Here is a 21,437-nt window from a genome sequence, read left to right as displayed (position 1 = left end):
AAACTGGAGGTAAAAGTGGAAAAACGTGTGGCAAGAATAATACAAACGGAGGTTTTCTCCTTAGAGGGAAGAACCGTTTTGCGTCAGCATGAGAAGATCTCGGGAGAGAAAAGAAAAGAAAAGGGGAAGTACCGCGATCTAGGGAATTATTGGCACGTATTCGAACGAGTTTAGGAACACATCAGAGCACACTGATACACGCACACATCTCGCGGTGACACGCGCACGTGCACGGAAAATGATCTCGGGGCTCTTCGGGGAATTTCTTGTTGCCCTGTCTTTCCTGGAACGCCTTATTGGGGTCCCCCCCCCCCCCCCCCCCCCCCGGGTGGCAGAATAATAACACAAACGTTTGTGTACACGCTCTCTCCACTAGCGTGTTGGTTTACCACGAGTGAGAATTTTCACGACGATCACGCTTGTCAGCACCTCTACTAAAAAAGAAAAAACAAGGGAAAAAGCTAGAAAGGAAAGGAGCTGAACAATCGAGCCACTAATCGATCACTCGCTTCTCAATACTAACGCTATATTATATTAGCATAAACATACTATAGAAATGAATTTCAACGACAGTAGTCTCGTGGAACGTCCGGAAACGCAAAAGTCATACTGTATCGATCCGAAATTCGGTATGACATAAAAAATGTAGAAAGAGGGAGGGGCAAAATTATAAAAACGTTATATAGAGCCGAGGTAAAAACCGCGAAACAAAATAATACGTTTATAAAACTCGCTTTGTGCACCGATTTCTTTGTACTTGTTCAATCCCGTTATATGTTTGGATTACCGGGGCTTTTTCCATCTTCGATTCGCCAACTCGTGACAAAATATAATCACATATCAGAGGAACGACGTTGGGGGCGAAATTATTGATAAATTTTCGCGTAAGGATTTGCGAAGTCGCGGCGAGGAGTGGGGCAGCATCGATGCATGAGTTTCATCGCTGATGAAACAGAGGAAAAGTAACTAGAGAGTATCTCGCCAATTACGTTGCCTGACTGTTGGCAGACTTGCATAGTTATTTAGTATATATGGAATTGTATTTGGATTAAAAAGAAAAAAAGCATATACAATAGAGAAAAGAAGAGCTGTTTTGCATTGGCAGATGCGAATGTGTGTGTGTTAATCCTGGAGGGACGACCAATCTGCCAAGCAAATATCTTGTAAATCGCAGGTGCCTTTAGATATATACTAGTTTTTTTTTGTTTTATTCGCGCTAGTTGATTCGTTGATTCCTATGTTCAAGTATCTAATAGTTGAGCCTAGAAAGTTTATAAAAAAAATGGCATGGTGACCTTTCGTTCCGAGACGTTTCGTAGCCGTCGTTCATTCGTTAGTTTTTTTTCCTCTCAATATGTACTACCAACCGTACGTATTGCCAACGCCGAGAAACAAAATTACCAGATCCCAGAGAGCGAGACAAATAAAATCCGTAGTAGAGCAGCGTGCATGACGATAAAACGAATCCACGTGAAACTAGATGAAAGGAGTGAGGAGGGGGGGGGGGGGGGGAGAATATCGGAGAAAATTATTCGGTCGATCTCCTCACACTAACACACTAAACCATCACCGACCGGAACCGGCCGTAAATAAAATTCTCTGATTTTTCTTCCGTTACCCCGAGCTTAACGAATTGGTATCTGGTAATGTTTCTCGGTGATAAATCTAGTAAATGTTACTTATCGACAGTAGGTAATTTCTCTTTTCCTTTTCTTTGGATTTTCTGTTCTGTCCATTTTTCCGTTCTTCGAACAAGAAAATCCGGCTATTGGAGAGCCCCTGGCTAATATCGATCTTCCGCGTGTGTGTGTGTGTATATAGTTCTGGAATCGAGGATAATCCAACGGTGTTCTATCGTCTGATGCCGGGATCCACCGCGCAAACCAACAAGTACCACACGTTCTATCTGCAGCAAAGGGCCGAGGCGGATGTGACCTGGGCGGATATCAAGGTCAATCATCCCCTGGATTACGAGAGCATCAAAGAGTACAATCTCACTATACGCGTGGAGGTAAACGAGGAAGCTTATTATTGCCAATAAAAAATATCAATAGAACACTACTGAATTTTTTTACTATAAACGTCCTTTTATTACATTATTATTATTATGTTATTTTTTATTCCAGAACAACGGAGCCCAACAACTGGCTTCCGAGGCTACGGTCTACATCCTATTGGAGGACGTGAACGACGAGATTCCACTGTTCACCGAACGAGAGCAGGAAACCGTTCTGGAGGGCGAGCCAATCGGCAGCAAAGTGACGCAAGTCAACGCCATCGACAAGGACGGCAGCTACCCGAACAATAAGGTGGGCTCCATTTTCACGCGTGCGAGCGTCTCACGCGCGATTATTGGAAAATTCTACTCGACGCTCGATACCATTCCCCAGGTGACCTATTACGTGGTGGAGAGTCAGAGGAACGAGGGGAAGGAGTATTTCGAGATCAACAGCGAGACTGGAGAAATCTTCACGAAGGTCGTGTTCGATCGTGAGAAGCAGGGTGCTTACGCACTGGAAGTCGAGGCGAGGGATGGGGCCCCTTCTGCGAGGCCCAATAGCAATGGTCAGCCTAATTCTGGTGAGTGACAAAATTGCTTAACGAAATCATTGAGCAAATTCGAAAGAGATTTTGTGAAATCAGTGTAATTACTTACTTGGAGTATTCTTTGTATATATATATATATATATATAAGTATAGCAAATTTGCCGAGGAAATCCTTGACTAATAACCAGTGGGAAAGAGTTTAATGGAAGATGAAAAAATGAGCATTTTTAAATTATATTAAATACTCACTCGAGCGTTTTATCTTCTCTCGCGCAGAAGGTTCGATTACCATAAAGATGGAAAATCACTGGAAAAACTCGGTGTAATCGCGCAGGTGAAAAAACGAGACTTTTTGCGGGTAAAGGAGGAACCAATAAGCGTTGCTAGGAGATTGGTGGAGAGAAATTGGAGCTGTTTGCACCGACACGGGGGGAATCTTGTCGCGATTGTTTCGGGAGAAACCGTTTCAGCGTTGTTCTTCTTGAAGGGGGGGGGGGGGGAGAGCTGATGGGAGTTGCTCATTGTCCAATGGCCCGTGGAGTCTCGTCAGGACAAGATATAAACGGGAAAACACACCAGGAAGCTATTAAACCGAAGCTGCGTGCTTAAAAAACTTACGTTTCGTGTCTCTTTCTCACTTTCAGCAACCCCACCCCCCCCCCCCCCCCCCTCCCATTTTATTCGCACAGCAGAAAACGAGCGGATGGAAAATCCATTCGAAAACAGGAAAATTCCAGGAAAAGTCGACATTTTCTTGGAATTTTTCGTCGATGCTGAAAATGGACCAATCGTTCCAATGATTTTCGAGGCAAGAAATGAAATGGTCACAGGGTCGTCGAGTGGAGGTCATCGAGTAGAAATTTTCGTGCAAGAGGGATGATCGGTCTCTCGCTGGATAAATTTTGACGATAAATTGACAAAAATTGCCTCGTTAATTCTCAAGCTGTCAAGCACGAAATGCAAACGCCCAGTGGAGTCAGCAGAGGATTTGTTGCTGACTGCGCGATCGTATGCATTTTATGCTCCGCGGATACTATACGTGCTCGTCGACCTTATTTCTAATCGATTCTCCAAGATCTGGAAAAATCATGTAAATCACGTTAACCGTCCTGGGAATTGTGCGAATTGATCGAATCAGCGAAAAATATAAGCGAACGCCGTTAAAATGAGATATTCGTGATTGGTGCACGATTAATTTAACGCGTTTGTATATAACGTTGGCACAACTGGATGGGAATAATTATATTTGATTCAAATATGTCTGAAACTAGATCCTATCGAATTTCGCACATTTGCATCGTACATCACGCGTCCAATTCGACTCTGTGGAGAGTCCGGAAAATTCTGGAATTTCCCAAGGTTTCTCAGCTCAGGGATTGGGTTTGAGTCGTGGGGTGAGTTTGTAGTCGATTTTTAAATATTAAATCAAGCAACTAAGTAGTTCATCAAGGTTATACGCTTTATAGCGAAAGTTTGAACATTTTCCAAGGGCGCGTGGGGAAAAAACTTTCTTGGACGAGGCAAAAGTCGATGATCGAGTCGAATTTACGGGGGTGGGATTTTTGGTGGTGGGAAAAGATTATTTATACGATTTCAGGGTTTTCGTCGAAAGGAGAATGATTTTTACACGAATCAAACGCAAAATCCTGCCTAACGTAGCCAATTACGTTCTGATGCATAAACCAACCGTGTGTTCCTGTAAAATGCATGACTTGACCTAACCTAACCGCAGGGGATTTACGTGTACGTGTGCGAGTGTGTGTAGGGGTGGAATGAAACACGGTGGCCACGTGTAATGTAATACGCACAGTGGCCATTTCAACTGTGGAAAGTTTCTCGTTTATCGTGACCCACACCTTTGCACGTTAACACAGACACGAGCAAAAACAAACTGGAAGGACTTGGAAACTGCGCGCCAGCGGCCATGTTGAAATTTTCTGCTCTTCTATTGCACTTTTAGCGCAAACTTTCGCGATATAATTTCCGCCAGGAGAAAATACAGGGGAAGAAATTTATACCCGAAGGATTTGCTAATTTCTTGAATTAACTTTTTGGCAGGTGTTGCAATTATCGATGATACGAATCGCGAGAGTTTCGATTATTTTTATGTACTGGAAAATCCATTTTCGCTAGGAGGAAAATTATATCCAAAGAATTCGTTAATTTCTTCCATTAAATTTTTAGCACTCGTTAAAATGTTGACCATACGAGAGTTTCGAATATTTTTACGTTTAACAAAATCAATCTTTATTACGAGGAAAATTATTAGCGAAGGATTTTCGTCATTTTATTATGTATAGATTAAATTCTTATCGAACTTAACATCGATGATAAATGAATCGCGACAACTGCAAATAATTGTATATATATAGGACGAAATCAGGGAATTACCTGTTTAAAAACCACGATGATCGATTAATATTTGTCCAAATCTGAAATCAAACGTACGCGTTATTCCTGATAATTTTTAAACGAATATCGAGAGTGAAATGCAAATTGATACAACGTTAATTCATTATTTTTAATCCCTCGATTATGGTGCTTTCTACGCAGTGATTGGCCTATACGATCGTTCATACGCGTTTGCTCTGTAAAAAACCAATATTGATTTAGAATTTTAAAAATCCCTGTCGAAGGAAATTCGGAATACGAGAGACTGGGAGGTTTAGATATTTTGATAAATTGGGTCGAGCATTTTTTCAACGTGGATATACACTGCTGTCAAGTATACATAACGCAGCGAATTTCACATATATCGCTGGCGAATTATCCTCGTAGTGAATATCGAATAGCTATAAAATCACAAACTGGCCGGTATTAATTCCACTCCATTCACTCGCAATCTGTTTCGCATCGAGCCCATTTTGCGCATCCTTCTAATTCGAATCCTTGGGGGGGGGGGGGGGGGGGGGAAGAAACATCTATTCATTTTACCATTTAAAAGTGGAATTGTTAAATTTAACAAACGAAAAAAAGATCGTCGAAACCGAGCAAAGAGGATTTGAGAAACAAAGAAACTACTAAAAATTCCCATTTTTCGTCCTCTCGTTTTATCGTGGTACATTCGTGGATATTTTTTCATTGCTCCAATTTCCTATCGTATTTTGTGACGCTTGACGTCAGCGAAAGCACAATGTTGCCGGAAAAGGTGGCGGAACAGCATTAGGCTTTATAGCACAGGCAACTGGGGAACATTGTTGTAACATAATCCTATGTAACACCAGGACTTCGATTGCCTACAAATTTGTCTAATTCCGGAGGGTCAAAATTAACTATATTCAGCCAACTTCAGCCAAACCTATACACCCATCTCTCTCTCTCTCTCTCTCTCTCTATATATATATATATATATATATATATGTATATACAGAAATGAAATTTCCAATGGAAATATTCAGCGAACGCCTGTATGGAACGATAAACCCATCACGTGTTTTGAAAAGCTCCTGAGATAAGCTACGATAAATATGAAATAAAAATGCTATTTAAAAAAATTCGTTTTTGTTTCCTTGCAACCTTCGAAGGTGAAACTGGTACCACTGTGATATACTTTTGGAAGAAGTTAGTTGCTTACCGTATAGACATCGAGAGGTAGAAAAGCTCCTGGCGTCCAAGTTATTAGAATTTAATTGAATTTATTGCGAATTTTAAATATCGATATTCTCGGAAACAAGTGCCGAAGGAAATTTCCGTGCGATAGAATTTATCATTAAAGTCATTCCGCTTTATTGGCAGTATTTCATTTTTAGATTCACATGCAGTACTTGGCTGTACTTTTGGGACAAATAAAGCCCAGGAATAAGTGGTACCTCGCAATTGTGCTCTCCAAAGCTGCTTTGATCCTTTCCCATTTCAGAAGTTTTCTACTTTAATGCTTTAACGATAATGAAGTGTTTTACGAGGCAGTCCCGATGGATTTATAGCCGAAGGATTTTATTTTTTCGCTATCCTGTATTTTACGGGATGTGATTAAGCGCAGCAAGGCGATGCTCTTATTACACGTATCGCTCCGGAATCTCATAAATTGCACGAGTTTCCGGCGACAATATCAAGAAGATTCGATCCAGCTAGTAATACGAGCTCCGCGAATATCATTCGCCCCCTCACCACTACCAATCCCTCCCTGTCACCCAAATGATTTAATACACTTGCAAATTTTTCTCCACTAGGTGGAATCTTCCCAAATCAGCCAAACTTCTCCCATATCTCTGATGAATTTATGCCCGAAATTTATCAATTTCAAGCCCGATCCGTCAGTTTTAAACTTGAGAAATTAATTTCGATGTTGATAAAAGAACTCGAGGGTTCAACGTTTCGGCAATTCAGTGGACGAGGCTGCAGCCCTTTCACGGAGAATTCTATCATGGACCATTGTAAGAAACTCAAAACTTGTAAGAAATTATTGAAATTTAAACGAGTTGCTTCTCGAAGATACAAAAAACATAGATTTTCTCGTCAATTTTCGCAATTCATAAAAAAATCGTAATTGGAGTTTACGATTTTTGTAGTTATATTTTTCCCAAGGGAGCCTGTGTGAAAGCTATATAGGTAATTTTCATGAATTTTCGAATGAAAAATAGTGTGGATTAAAAATCCAATCAATTTCATATGACAGTGTATTAATTTATCGTTCGAGGAATTTGGAGATATTTCTGAAAAATATTGGTTGTAATTTGGAAAGGAGTATAAAGCATCGTCCACGTTTTTCTTCGCAACGTCGAGCTTCGTTTTTAACGAGAAAATTAATTTTAAAATGTAAGTTTTTCGTCGGACCGTTCGGAACGTCTCTATATATAGGTGTACCCGACGTAAACCGTAGCGATCGACTTGCTCGACGTTTATTTCCGGAACGAGCACGGCACAAAGGGGGATATCCGACTGGTGGTCAATATACAAACGTTTTCCAATCTAAATATCAATCATAGGTGAAAATAAGTTCCTATTAATTTCCACTCAATACCATCCCAGTCCTGATCCACTTTCAGGATGAGACCAACATTTTCCTTACAAAAAAAAAAAGGTCCATTTCGCTGGGACTGTGTGTCCAGTTTTCTGGTTTTCCTGCACCAAACGAGATTTGTCTCATAAACAAGTCGCGTGTGGGTGTACGTGGAGGGAGGGTTGGTTGGGGATGGTTTAGTATCATCAGCTTTTAGGAAGCTTTTCTGTTGCGAGAATTACAAGCTTTAAACTCTTTTTTCCAGCTGGGAAGATTTCCGAGTCCTCGATTTCATCCCCGGGCATTTCGTGGGGTGGGGGGGGGGGGGGGAGGGGGAGGTGGAGGCTGAGAGTGACGTATAATTAAGACAAAATGGCCGCCTGGACGAGCTTCGTCCGCGAGAGGACCCACGTGCTTCGTTGGACTCTCTCCGGGTTTTTTACGAGACGAAATTTGTCACGTCTCGTATAACCTTAAGGGGAGCTCATATCTCCCACAAAAAATCCCTCTTCTCAAAGTCCCTGGCAAATTGAACGGGAATTCTTTTTATCGACGAGGAGACAATTTGAACTTTTTGCGAGAATCGATTGCAGCACCGAAGACGTAAATAAAAAGCAATTTGCCATGATGAAACACTGGCGTTTGAGGAAGGAAAATTTTAGCGTCGAACCTCCGCGAGTTATGTCGCTAATTAATAGCCGGAAAGTGCTTAATTGATTCGTACGGAGCGTGCCTCTCGTCTCACCCCGAAAGCTACTCCAGCACGGGCATCTACAAATAAACAGCGAGAGACGTCCTTAATTTTCCCTGCAAAATTAAATTGCCTGCAAAAAGTTCGTAAAACGCGGAACGAATTATTCCTTGAATCCTTCGAACCGTCTTCTTCATAAGCGCGCCTTAAGGATCGGTCGATCCGTTATTGCGGTGCGGAGTCGTGAAAAACTTAATGTTCCGCGATATTTGCTTTGGCAGGGAAATTATATTACAAAGGGGAAGGATAAGGGGGGAAAATATGAGATGAAATAATTGAAATCGATTGGGGATGATATTCTTTGGGGATAATTATCCAAGGATAATGATAAAAAAGGGTGGGAGGGCTGGAGGAGTTTTGTGAGCGAAGGGTGGATTTATGAAGAGTCCTAGACACGATTCGGAGAGGGTTGAGGGACTCTGAAAGGATTGAATCTTCTATGGGAAGGATTCGACGGGGGTGAAAGGACGTTTATGTATGTGTGTGTGTGTGCGAGCGGGGGTTCCGGGAATTCCGTTGCACCGAGGACAGGGCACACGGAGTATATTGACTGAGGGCCGGATTGTGCGCTGGCCCGACTGATTTCCCACGCCTGCGCACCCCCGACCACCCCCAACGACTCAAAATATCGTCGATGAAGTCCTGGAAATGTTCTTGCGACCGGAAAAATTACAGGCAAAAATTACAAAGCTCTTGGATGGTATAGCTTATATTATGGACAATTGGTAGGGTTGAATTTCTTTTTTTTTGCCAAAGGGTTGGTGAGCTTCGGAGGGGGTGGGGGGAGAGGTTGACGAGAGGAGAGAGGGCTCGCTGTAGCGGAGCATGTTCGGCTCCTCTCCAGGATTCCCTTGATCAGACGGGGACGGGCTTTTGTCGTGGAAGGGGCGGGCTTCTCGGGGGTGGTAGGGGTAGCCGGGGGTGGGGGAGTTTGCGTCTGCTCGGCATCCACAAGCCGCTGGACCGCCACACGCAACGTTTCTCAGGTGCCAGTGTGATACCGATTTCACCCCTTTCCCTTCCTTCCGCGCCATTCTCATCCCCTTTTCGCGTGTCCTTCGGGATTCTCCAACTAGAATCCACCAATTTCACCCTAACGCATTTTCCCTCCTTTGCGGAAAATTTCCCTTTCTTCTTCTCTCCTTTCCGCCGCCACTGTCGTCCAGACCGATTCTTCCTTCGAGGAAAAACCATTTTCCGGCTTTTCCCATTTGTCCTGCCCAAATTTTCCCGCTTTCCCCCCAACTACCCCTCTGGTGTTTTCGCTCACCGTGCAAAGTGAATCGGGAGAGAGCGATTTTTGGTGAAACTCGGAAAATAATCGCACGATCGTGACTGGAGTGAAAATTGGGAAAATTCCTGGAAAAATTTTCATCCGTCATACTCTGGAATGGAAAACACAGCTATCGTTCCCTTTGTGATCTTTGTAGAAATCACTATTTTTATCAATATTATCAGTCTCTGCAGTGTTTGTTTTTTCCGCTAAAATTCGTGGACGAAAATTGAACGTTTTTCCGTACCGAGCTAGAAGCAATTTTCCTAATTTTCCGGAAAAATTGGCTTTTTCACAGCCGTGTTTACCAGATCACGGGAGACACCTTCCAAATCGATTGTTTTTTCAAAACGTTGTTCCTTAATAATTTTCATTCTCTAACAGAATTTTCCAATATGACGTAGTTAGCAGTTTTCCACGAATTTTCAGTCGAGGTCGATGAACGACGGATTTTCCAGACGTGAGAAAAAGGAGGATTCGCAATATTTAAATAAAGGCAACGCTTGATTATTCCAGGGGAGCAGACGCGTGTCGCGAGATTATCATTAAGAAATGCAATCGCAGGGTGATGCGAAACGCGGAATGAACAGCAATTTAGATGAGTGAACGCAAAGTTTTCCGTGACGACAAAGATTTAAACGGGAGGAAAAATAGCAAGAATCATCAGTGACTTTTTGTGATGAACGTGTTTTAATGGTTGATCCGCTAAAACTCTTCTGGGTTATCACCAACAGCACTTATCTCGGTACGTTAAATAATAATACCTGGAAAATTCATCCATCAAATTTTCATCACTCTCGAATATTCAATCTTGCACGAATAGCTCGATGATACTCGTCCGAAAAAATTATTAACAATTTTATCAACACGCAGCGAACAGCGGCGTTACAACTGACAGCTAATAAGATGACTGGAGTGAAAATTTTATTGAAAAATTTGATCGATGGATTCCTCGAATAAGTATCATACGATTTTGCGACGTCACGATTTTATAGATTGCTTAAAGGCTCGAACGAATAAATACTGCGATATATATAGCTAATATTATACACACGTATACACGAGTTTGAAATTTTGGCAATTAATGTTCATTCGGACCAATAAACTTACCGGATGAAAACATACAGAGGGGAGAGTCGCATAACGTAAAACCAACGCTGGTAATTAATCCCTACAACGAAAGCTTTGTATTATCGCGAGGAAATACTTCATGCGAAAAACGATTTAATCCTGATAAACGATTTAGAGCGAACACTCGTTCGATTTTCTACCATCGATTATTGCAAAAACGAGAAACAATGTGCAGAATTAACAATTTATTCTCGTTGTTTCCCCAATCGCGAGGAAAATTATTATTTCTCCTCGCTTTCCCATTAAGCTCCTTACGATAGGGTTTTGCAGACGTTGAGATACCGTCCGATAAAAGCTTTCTTAGGTCGAGTTGCCGAAGAAAACTCGGTTATTTTCGCAGGAAACGTGTCCTAACAAGCTTATCTGAAGTCGCGCGCGAAAAGGAATGCTCGCAGCTGGCAGTAAAAGTCATTACGAGGCCTGGAATAAAACCAAAACGCTATAACAAAGAACTGTCGATTTTCCGGGAAAATTGAGTTAAGAAAACCCTTGTATATAGCACCAATGAGGATTTTGCGAAAAATTAGGAAAATATGTTGCATTTTTTGCACACAAAGCTTTGTAATAAAATTATAAACTATTACTATCGCTCAACCCTGGTCCCATCTATTATTTCTAATTTTATAGTGGGAACAATCCGTTTCCCGGTCACGCACGACGATTCGCGAAACTTTTGGATAAAGTTGGACTACGTGCGAATATAAAATAAATTCGCTAGAGAGAATACAAAGTATGATCCATGCAAGGGCGTAGGCACATTTTTTACAAGGGGCTTGACGTGAATATTTTTATTTACATTGATTTAGCAGTATATATATATATATATATATATATACAATGAACAATACGATTCAATTATTATCCAAGCAAAAAATTAATTCCTCTTTATATCCTTTTTCCATTCAAAATTTGTTTCCAACACAGGGCTAAGTCAATCATTATTCCGTTGATTTAATAACGACGAAAATACAATTGGAAATATTTTCAAATAAATTCGTTTGCCTCTCAGTCGCCCCTGTAAATTTAATACTATAATAATGTTGACATAATTTTCAATTGTCCTTCGTTAATAAGATTTAAAAGCAGTGTGATTTTTTATGCACTTTCCACGTAGATTGTTCGTCGCGTGAATGGATTTTGGGGAGTTCTGGAGTGAATTGGACATAATTTGTTTTGGTCGGTTGAATAGATGTTAGCTTCGACCAGAAATCAATCAGGTTGGTTGTGAGGGGGGGGGGGGGGGGAGTGAATGGGATATAGATTGGTGGAGCGTGGTATAACCCGAATAAACAGGGCCAGAAAGGAAGATGACTGGGCGCGGGGGGGGGGCGTGAGAAACAATGAAAAATTGCAACGGTATAAAGGAAAAATAATATATACAAAGGACGTAGGAGAGAGAAAGAAAAAAATCAAAAATATAATAGAGGCAAAGATAATGTAGGGAAAAAAGAACAGAATGTATCGTCCAAGAGTCCTTTCATGAGAAAATTGCTAAGGATCACTAGGATTTCTCCCAAATTAAACGAGGATACGTTGCCAAGTCAGGAATTTACCATTAAAACCTGTACCTAACTAGTTTCGAACAAGTTAAACGCCCCTCGAATTTGACGAACGAACCAGGAACTGAAAATCCATAAGAAAATTCTACTTATTTTATTTTTCGTCGACGGAATTAACAAAGTATTTCCCCCTCGCGTTTACTTTTCACGAGCGAAGAAGATTCGCTTTCGTCGCAATCCTTTCTTGCACCTGTTATGTCGCATCTGGTGAACCGAATAGATTGAACACTGATGGGCCCCCCGGAAACTCGATACGAAACCCGATCGATTCACGAGAGAACGAGTTTACCACCCCTATGGCCATAAAATATATATAAAAAGCACTCGAGGCTAGTTCCTCGTCCACCGAAGATCCCGGATTAATTAACGTCGAGACTGGTCGCAACTTGGAATGATAAAGCACTCGGCTCGTTCCCCCGAGGTAAAACGAAAAAAGATCAAAGGTAAACGAACAAATATTTTATCAGCCGCGTTATTCCTTGGGATAAAAATTTATATTTTTGTCTCGAATCAAACTGATCTCTTAGGATCGGGATGGAGCCTGAGGAGGGGGGGGGGGGGAGTGGGGTGATATCTCCGATCTTTCCATTTAATTGCATCTGCGCGGATTTAATCATTTTCATTCCTTTATTTACCCCCCCCCCCCCCCCACTCTTCCAGAGAAAACTGGCGAGCTCTCCAGCGTTTCTCCAACGACGCCATTGTCTCCCCTTCTGTATCGGGATCTATGAACAATGAACGACGATGGGAAAAAGACGACTGAAAAGTGGAAAAATAACAGCGAACGGTAGGAAAAAACAGTTGTAGGTCGATGAAGAATAAAGCAACGAGGAATAATGAGGGGCGAGTGAAAATAATGAGGAAGGATGCATGGATAAATATTTTTTATTTTCGTACCATGTGAAAGGACAAGTTGAATATTGCCATGGAACGAAAATACGGAAATGCCTGGCGGACGAAAACCCGAGGAAAAAATATTGTGAGAGTGAAACGCGCTCGTGAGCAATGGCAATGAAAAAGTTTGAGAAAAAGACATAGAAATAACGAGAGCGGTTAAATAATCCCTTATACACGACGTACCAAAAACAAATATGAAATCTCGCGTAAGTATGAAATTGTTGGAGTAATTTTCGCTGGTGGAAAAATTGTTGAACAAAAATTTGATTGGTTGTAATCAGAGCGGTGTAAAACTTGCATTCCAGGAGCGAGGAATTTGGCAAGGGAAATGGGGAAAAAAAAGGAAAGAGAAAATTGACACGGTCGTTACCTATATATTTTGTCGGGTAGTTTTCGCGGTCTTCCGGTAATTTTTCGAAGTGGGTCTCCTCTCAAATGACTTTTTAATTATAAATGCAATTAAATTTCGAATAAACGGACATTGTCTCCCTTTGGACTTTTGGGAAAAGAGAATTAATTCAATAACGAGTCGCTGCTGCTTGGCAGCCAGAAAAAAGGAGAGAGTGGGGGAGGCGGGGGGGGGGGGGGGAGGAGGGTAAACTTGATCTCGTTCAGAAGCGAGAGTCGACCATTCACCAAGTTTCACGGAGAATTCATTTACCAAATATCCTGTGCAACTTACACTAGCCAAACTTTTCGAGCCCCGACCCTTCTCGCTTTTCCTTCCTTCGCCAACGATCGCCAAGATTCTCGAATTCTTCCCTTGGAATCTCGTACGATTGCTTCTCGCTATCTCCCTTTCATTTGTATCGTTACTTTGTGTCCTTAAAAAAATTATTTTCCATTCGACACTGCTCTCTTCTATATATATATATATAAATAGGAAATAAAAATTACTCGAGCTCTCTCTCAGCGAACGGATGAAAAAATTTTCTCAAGACACGCTTCATAAATATATGCAGACTCCACTTATGAATAAATCTCTCTCGCGAAGAAAATAATATTCCATTAGGTCGTTCTACGCAGGAGGAAAAAACTGACGCAATATATCATGCAAAAATCTGTTAAACCCATCAAAAATTAATATCGTTTATGATCGAATTTTCCTTTGACAATTTAATACCCCTGGCATGGAGAGTTTTGGAAATTTTAACGATCGTTTTCAGGATTAATCTATTTAGATTAACCTCGAGAGATATTGAATTATGGAAATGGGGGGTGGGTACGAGGAATCCATTGGCCTGGTTAAAAACGACTCGGGAGTGTTTGGTCGGTGGAGAATGGATTTTGAATCGATAAGGAAATATTCGAGGAGGGTATTTTTGGGGAAGGATCGCGAAGATGAATTTTGAGGGTTGATAGGCTGTTTTGCAAATCAATGGAGTGTCAGGGGGCGCGGCTAAGAAGCGAATGCCGTGTATCTGGCCAGCGCGGCATGGTGCATGGGGTCGTTGCTCGAGTAGGGGTGGCTCTCTCTCGCCGAAGGGTGGGGGCTTCATCGATTTCTTACCCCGTGCCCCAGTAACGCTTCTCTCCACGTTCACCAGCCACTGGGTGTTGCCCACCTATTCGACCAGTCACCAAGAAAACACATCGTTTCGTCTCAAATTTCACTCGACAAAATTTCCTAATCTCCTCGTCATCCCTCTTCAACATTCCAGCGGGTCTCGCTATCTAGGCTCTTGATTAAAATTAACGTGAAATAATAAAGAATTCTATAAATTAACTGTATATGTGTGTATATATATATATATATATATTTCCTGCCACTCGACGTTGCACGAGTTACATTAATTTATTACCATCATCACTAACGCAGGACATATCGAAAGATCCGAGTCCTTAATCCTTGGGATAAATTCAACGGTTGCAGCTTCCAGGATTCTTGGGATGGTTCTTCCTGGTAATCCTGGATGTGGTCCTCGTGGTGTTAAACGATTTATTAGCCATGTGGCAGTGAATTTCACGATGGACCAGATTGGGGGCTGGAATTGGGTCTTCAATGGTCTCCATGGGCATTAAACTCTTCCCCCATTGGCGCCATGACCCGTGCCATATACCTCTTAGTCGTGTCCGAAGCTTCATGAGGAATATCAAACGATTTATAGCCTCGACGAAAAGCGCTTGACTCTGTCCTAAAATGGCCAGAAGAGGATGCCCAACGACTGATAATTGTTGGGAGCGTTTTGCTAATTAAAAACTCACGTTGATGCGTTAGGATTAACAGGGTGGGACTTGGGTAAATTGTTGCTCGATCTCAGTGTGTTAATTGTTACTTAATTAGTCGAAGGGTGTTTTGAGTTGGGAAACTTTTGGCATTGGGTTGTGACTTTCAAGAGTGGCTGGTCTCACTTCCAGTTGGCATAGCCAACCATTTCACTACCCTGCTAATTCGATCAGTCGAATAACCGAGTACTCGCTCAGCCAACCGTGGAGCATCAAAACTTTCGATCCTAAATGCATCAAGATAGCTCACTCCAAACTAAATTTGTAAACCGCAAGATATAGATACCATCTGGAATCATCGTGCTGATGAATGAATCCGAAAATTCAACATCAAAGCACGCACACCCATATGTTTCCACTTTGCTCATTATAACTTTAAACCAATTTCACGAAGATCGATGGACGATCTCCATAGTCAATGGTGCTCATTTTTTGTTGCAGTAACGAAATTCATTCGAATTGGAATAGCCGACAAGAACGACAATCCTCCTTACTTCGACAAGGGCCTCTACGAGGCTGAGGTAGACGAGAATGAGGACATCCAGCATACGGTACTCACCGTCACCGCCAAAGATCACGACGAGTGTAAGTTGAGAAGGATTTTTTAAGGGAAAATATATACGATGAGCCCCTAGGAGGGAAGCAATCGTAGGATCGACATTGACGCAAAGTCGAATCCAGATTCGTTGTTCCGAATGCATCGTGCTATATACTGCACGCGGCTTATTGGGAGAAGAGTTTTAAAAAATGTTGCATTTCTGCCTTTCAGCCTCGCGTATTCGATACGAGATTACGAGCGGTAACATAGGCGGTGCTTTCGCGGTGAAAAACATGACGGGTGCCATTTATGTTGCCGGTGCGCTGGACTACGAGACGAGAAAGAGAGTAAGTGGGAATGATGAAAAATCCTGTGGGAAAGGGAGAATCGAATGGAATAAAATGGAATCGTGAAAAGATCGTGAATCACGTGGATTTTTCCTCTTCCAGTACGAGCTCAGGCTGACGGCTTCGGATAATTTGAAGGAAAACCATACGACGGTTGTGATCCACGTGAAGGACGTCAATGACAATCCACCTGTTTTCGAAAGATCCAATTATTGGACACAAATCACCGAGGAGGATGATAGAAATTTACCGAAACGAGTTCTTGGGGTAAGTTCTATATACTCGCCTATTTTTCTCACTGGCAACAAAAAAACTTGGTCCTGAGACCAGATATATCGCCTTATCTTCCGACTGTTTTTTCATGTGGAAATATATGAAATCTTGTCGTTTAAGTTTTTGATTTTTCGTTCGTTTCAAATATGAAAGGTGCGAGCTGGTTTGCATATTTTTCACGCAATCGCATCAAAATGTTTAGATAAGCCTATAGCTCTTTTGGCACAAATTTAGTGGAGAATTCTTCAAGGTTTTTCCACAAATCTGAATACATTGATAAATAAATTTCGAAAAAAACTACTTATTTTTCAATGGAGCAAAACCTAAACATTCTTTTCTCGACTTAAAATTTGTTCTAAAATCTGAATAACCTTACGAGCAAATGCTAAAAAATACTCACCTGTATTTTCATTCTAGAAGAAACCGAGAGATTTTCGAAATTTATTCTAAAACGAAAATAGTTTGATAAAGTGGTAATGAAATTAGGTCTGGATTTGGGTCAAACGTTTTGACTGGTTATTTGGATTTAGGTAACCGCGACTGATGGTGACAAGGATAGACCGCAGAACATTGTGTACTTCCTGACAGGACAGGGAATTGATCCGGAGAACCCGGCGAACAGTAAATTCGACATAAATCGTACGACCGGGGAGATTTTCGTGCTAAAGCCGTTGGATCGGGATCAGACGAACGGTAGGCCCCAATGGCGTTTCACAGTTTTCGCCCAGGACGAAGGAGGCGAAGGTCTGGTCGGCTATGCGGACGTCCAAGTGAATCTCAAGGACATCAACGACAATGCACCGATGTTCCCGCAAGGCGTATACTTCGGGAACGTCACGGAGAACGGTACCGCAGGAATGATAGTGATGACGATGACCGCTGTAGACTATGATGACCCGAGCGAAGGTACCAACGCAAAATTAGTTTACTCCATCGAGAAGAATGTCATCGAGGAAGGTACCGGATCTCCCATTTTCGAAATTGAACCGGAAACCGGAGTCATCAAGACCGCAGTCTGCTGTTTGGACAGAGAAAGAACGCCGGATTATTCTATACAGGTCGTGGCGAACGATGGGGGAGGGTTGAAAGGTTGGTACAATGTTATCATGCATGAGAAAACTAGTTTTTAAGACGATTAACCGAATGTTTATGTTAATCTCAATCAGGGACGGGGACGGCTTCTATACGGGTGAAGGACATAAACGATATGCCTCCGCAGTTCACCAAAGAAGAATGGTTCACGGAAGTGGACGAGACCGAGGGACCGGATCTTCCGGAGATGCCAATCCTTACCGTGACTGTTCACGATGAGGATGAAACCAACAAGTTCCAGTACAAGGTAATCGAAAACAGTGGATACGGTGCGGATAAGTTCACCATGGTGAGAAACAACGATGGCACTGGGTCCCTGAAGATCGTCCAGGCACTGGACTACGAGGACCAACTACAAAGCAACGGCTTCCGCTTCAAGATCCAGGTCAACGATAAAGGAGAAGATAACGATAACGACAAATATCACGTGGCTTACTCGTGGGTAGTGGTAAGACTGCGTGACATCAACGATAACCAGCCACAGTTCGAGAAAGCCAACATAGAATTCGCCATCCCGGAAAATGCCGAGATAGGAAATACCTTGGAGACGTTTAAGGCCACTGATCCTGACCAAGGTGGCAAGAGCAAAGTTTCGTACTCGATCGATAGAAGCTCTGACAGGAAACGACAGTTTTATATTAACGAGAATGGAACAGTCTCCATACAGAGGAGTCTCGACAGGGAAGAAACACCCAGGCATCAAGTGAAGATTTTGGCAATAGACGATGGGATTCCACCGAAAACGGCTACGGCAACTTTGACGGTGATAGTTCAGGACATCAATGACAACCCCCCGAGGTTCCTAAAGGATTACAGGCCAGTCTTACCGGAGTATGCCCCGCACAGAAAGGTCGTGGAGATTTTGGCGACGGACGATGATGACAGGTCGAAAACGAACGGTCCACCTTTCACCTTCAGAATGGATCCGAACGCTGGGGACATCATCAGAGCGAGCTTCTCCGTAGAGCATGATCAGAAAGGAGCCAATGGCGATGGCATGGCCATAGTTTCGTCTTTAAAGTCGTTCGACAGGGAGCAGCAGAAGGAATACTTGATCCCTATCATCATCAAAGATGCTGGGAGTCCTTCAATGTCCGGTACGAGCACCTTAACCGTCATTATCGGAGACGTTAATGATAACAAGATGCAACCAGGGTCTAAAGATATCTTCGTCTACAACTACGCGGGTCAGTCACCGGATACCGAGATTGGTAGGGTCTACGTGTACGACCTTGACGATTGGGATTTGCCTGATAAGAAGTTCTATTGGGAGGGTCTTGAGCACGCTCAGTTCAAGCTGGATGAGGACACCGGGATGATATCGATGAAATCCGGTACTCACGATGGACGATACAATTTGAGGTTCAAGGTATACGACAGAAAGCACACCCAAACGGACGTACCTGCGAACGTTACAGTCACCGTTAAAAGTATTCCGCACGAGGCTGTGCTAAACTCCGGATCCGTAAGAATATCCGGTATCACGGATGAGGACTTCATCAGAGTCTGGAACTACAGTAGTCACACTTTGTCAAGATCGAAAGCTGATCTATTCAGGGAGAAATTGGCTAGTTTGCTCAACACAGATAGGGACAACGTGGATGTCTTCAGCGTGCAATCCAGAAGACTTCATCCTCCATTAACGGATGTTCGATTTGCCGCGCATGGCTCCCCGTATTACAAACCGGTCAGACTAAACGGAATCGTGTTGATGCACCGGGAAGAGATCGAGAAGGCAGTTGGGATCAACATCACCATGGTGGGGATCGACGAATGTTATTACGAAAACGAAATGTGCGAGGGTAGTTGCACGAATACTTTAGATATCAGCAATTTGCCGTATATGGTGAACGCCAATAAAACAGCTCTGGTGGGTGTACGAGTCGATGTGATCGCGGAATGCACTTGCGGTGCTAGAAACTTCAGCAAGGATGAGTCCTGCAGGAATAGCCCATGCTACAACGGAGGTCGTTGCGTTGAAGGCAGATACGGATTATCCTGCCAATGTCCTTCGGGTTACAATGGTCCAAGATGCCAGCAAACCGCGAGGAGCTTCAGGGGGAATGGCTGGGCCTGGTATCCAGCCCTGGAGATGTGTGACCAGAGTCATTTGAGCTTCGAGTTCATCACGAAGAAACCGGATGGTCTTTTGCTCTACAATGGACCAATCGTCCCTCCGGAATCCGACGAAATAATGGTCTCTGATTTCATCTCCGTCGAGTTGGAACGGGGAATACCAAGGTTGTTGATAGATTTCGGTTCGGGTACGTTGGAGCTGAAGGTGAAACCTCAGAAACCGCTGTACGACGGTGAATGGCACAGATTGGACATCTTCTGGAATACGGAAACGGTCAAGCTCATCATAGATTACTGCAAGTCCGCTGATATCTCGGAACCGGAAGATGGTACGCTGCCGCAGTTTAACGATACGGATTGTCAAGCTACGGGGACCATTCCACCGTTCAACGAGTATCTGAATGTTAATGCACCGTTGCAAATAGGAGGACTCTACGTGGAGCAATTCGATCCTACCAACTACAAGTGGAAACACATGCCAGTTGGCAAAGGATTCGACGGCTGCATCAAGAATCTCTTTCATAACAGTAAGCTGTACGATCTGGCTCATCCAGGACTCTCCAGGAATAGCGTAGCAGGCTGTCCGCAAACAGAAGAGATCTGCAACAACCATGAGTCGACTTTCAGGTGTTGGGAACACGGCACATGCGTTGGTAGCTTCGTGGAGGCCAGGTGCCAGTGCAATCCTGGTTGGACCGGACCAGGCTGCATGCTCGCCACGATTCCTACGACCTTCAAGCCTCAGAGTTACGTCAAGTATGCTCTGTCCTTCGAGCCTGACAAATTTTCGACTCAGGTACAGCTGAGATTCCGAACTCGAGAGGTCCATGGCGAACTCTTTCGACTGAGCGATCAGCACAATCGAGAGTACGCCATCCTCGAGATCAAGAATAGCAGATTGCACTTCAGGTTCAACCTGAACAGCCTGCGTACCGAAGAGAGGGACATCTGGCTGACCGCTGTGGCTGTTGACGACGGCCAATGGCACACCGTCAGAGTCTCCAGATATGGTTCCGCGGCCACCATGGAACTCGACGGTGGCGAAGGACGTCGTTTCAACGAAACCTTCAGCTTCCAAGGTCACCAGTGGTTGCTCGTGGACAAGCAGGAAGGAGTTTACGCCGGTGGAAAGGCGGAATATACTGGAATCCGAACATTCGAGGTCTACGCCGACTACCAGCAAGGTTGTTTGGATGATATCAGGTTGGAGGGCAAGCATCTTCCTCTTCCACCAGCCATGAATGGAACGCAATGGGGTCAGGCGACTATGGCCAGGAATCTTGAGAGGATGTGTCCTTCGAACAAGCCATGTGCCAATGTTATCTGCGCCGAGCCATTCGAGTGTATCGATCTTTGGAACGAGCACGACTGCACTTGCGGAGAGGGCAAGGTGTCCTCGCCGGATAACAAAGGCTGCATGGACAAGAACGAGTGCATCGACTACCCTTGCCTCAATGGAGGCAGGTGCATCAATCAAGATCCCAAGTTCCGATACAGGTGCATGTGTCCATCAGGTTTCTGGGGAGAGAACTGCGAACTCGTTCAGGAACGACAGGCGCTCAAACTCAGCATGGGGGCTTTAGCGGCCATCCTCGTCTGTCTTCTAATAATTCTCGGTACTTTCTTCAATAAAATATGATATCCTCTTATTTTCCCTCGTCTTTCTATTCCATCTCCGAAGATCTTTTGTTTTACTTTTTTCATCACGTTGCAAGGTTTTTTTTTTTTTTATGCATTTCTATCATCTCTTTTTACACAACCTCTCTCCCGTATCTCGCTAGATTTGCG

At 43.2% G+C, this 21,437-nt stretch overlaps 1 protein-coding gene across 1 annotated transcript in view; it reads left to right on the top strand.

Moving 5' to 3' along the window:
• The window catches only part of LOC136781420 (neural-cadherin-like), a 50,155-nt gene that overhangs the window by 23,858 nt on the left and 4,860 nt on the right, over nt 1–21,437 (top strand). The window contains 8 exon segments of the mRNA XM_066740323.1: nt 1,822–2,011; nt 2,127–2,309; nt 2,391–2,580; nt 15,765–15,908; nt 16,093–16,208; nt 16,311–16,475; nt 17,012–17,570; nt 17,648–21,265. Of these exon segments, the coding sequence (XP_066596420.1) occupies nt 1,822–2,011; nt 2,127–2,309; nt 2,391–2,580; nt 15,765–15,908; nt 16,093–16,208; nt 16,311–16,475; nt 17,012–17,570; nt 17,648–21,265 (5,165 nt within the window).

The sequence above is a fragment of the Prorops nasuta genome, unplaced genomic scaffold (genome assembly GCF_024137725.1).
Source record: "Prorops nasuta isolate Cenicafe-Biocafe unplaced genomic scaffold, Cenicafe_Pnas_1.2 PNAS00022, whole genome shotgun sequence".
NCBI classification, from domain to species: Eukaryota; Metazoa; Arthropoda; class Insecta; order Hymenoptera; family Bethylidae; genus Prorops; species Prorops nasuta.
This window is presented reverse-complemented; position numbering and strand designations above follow the sequence as displayed.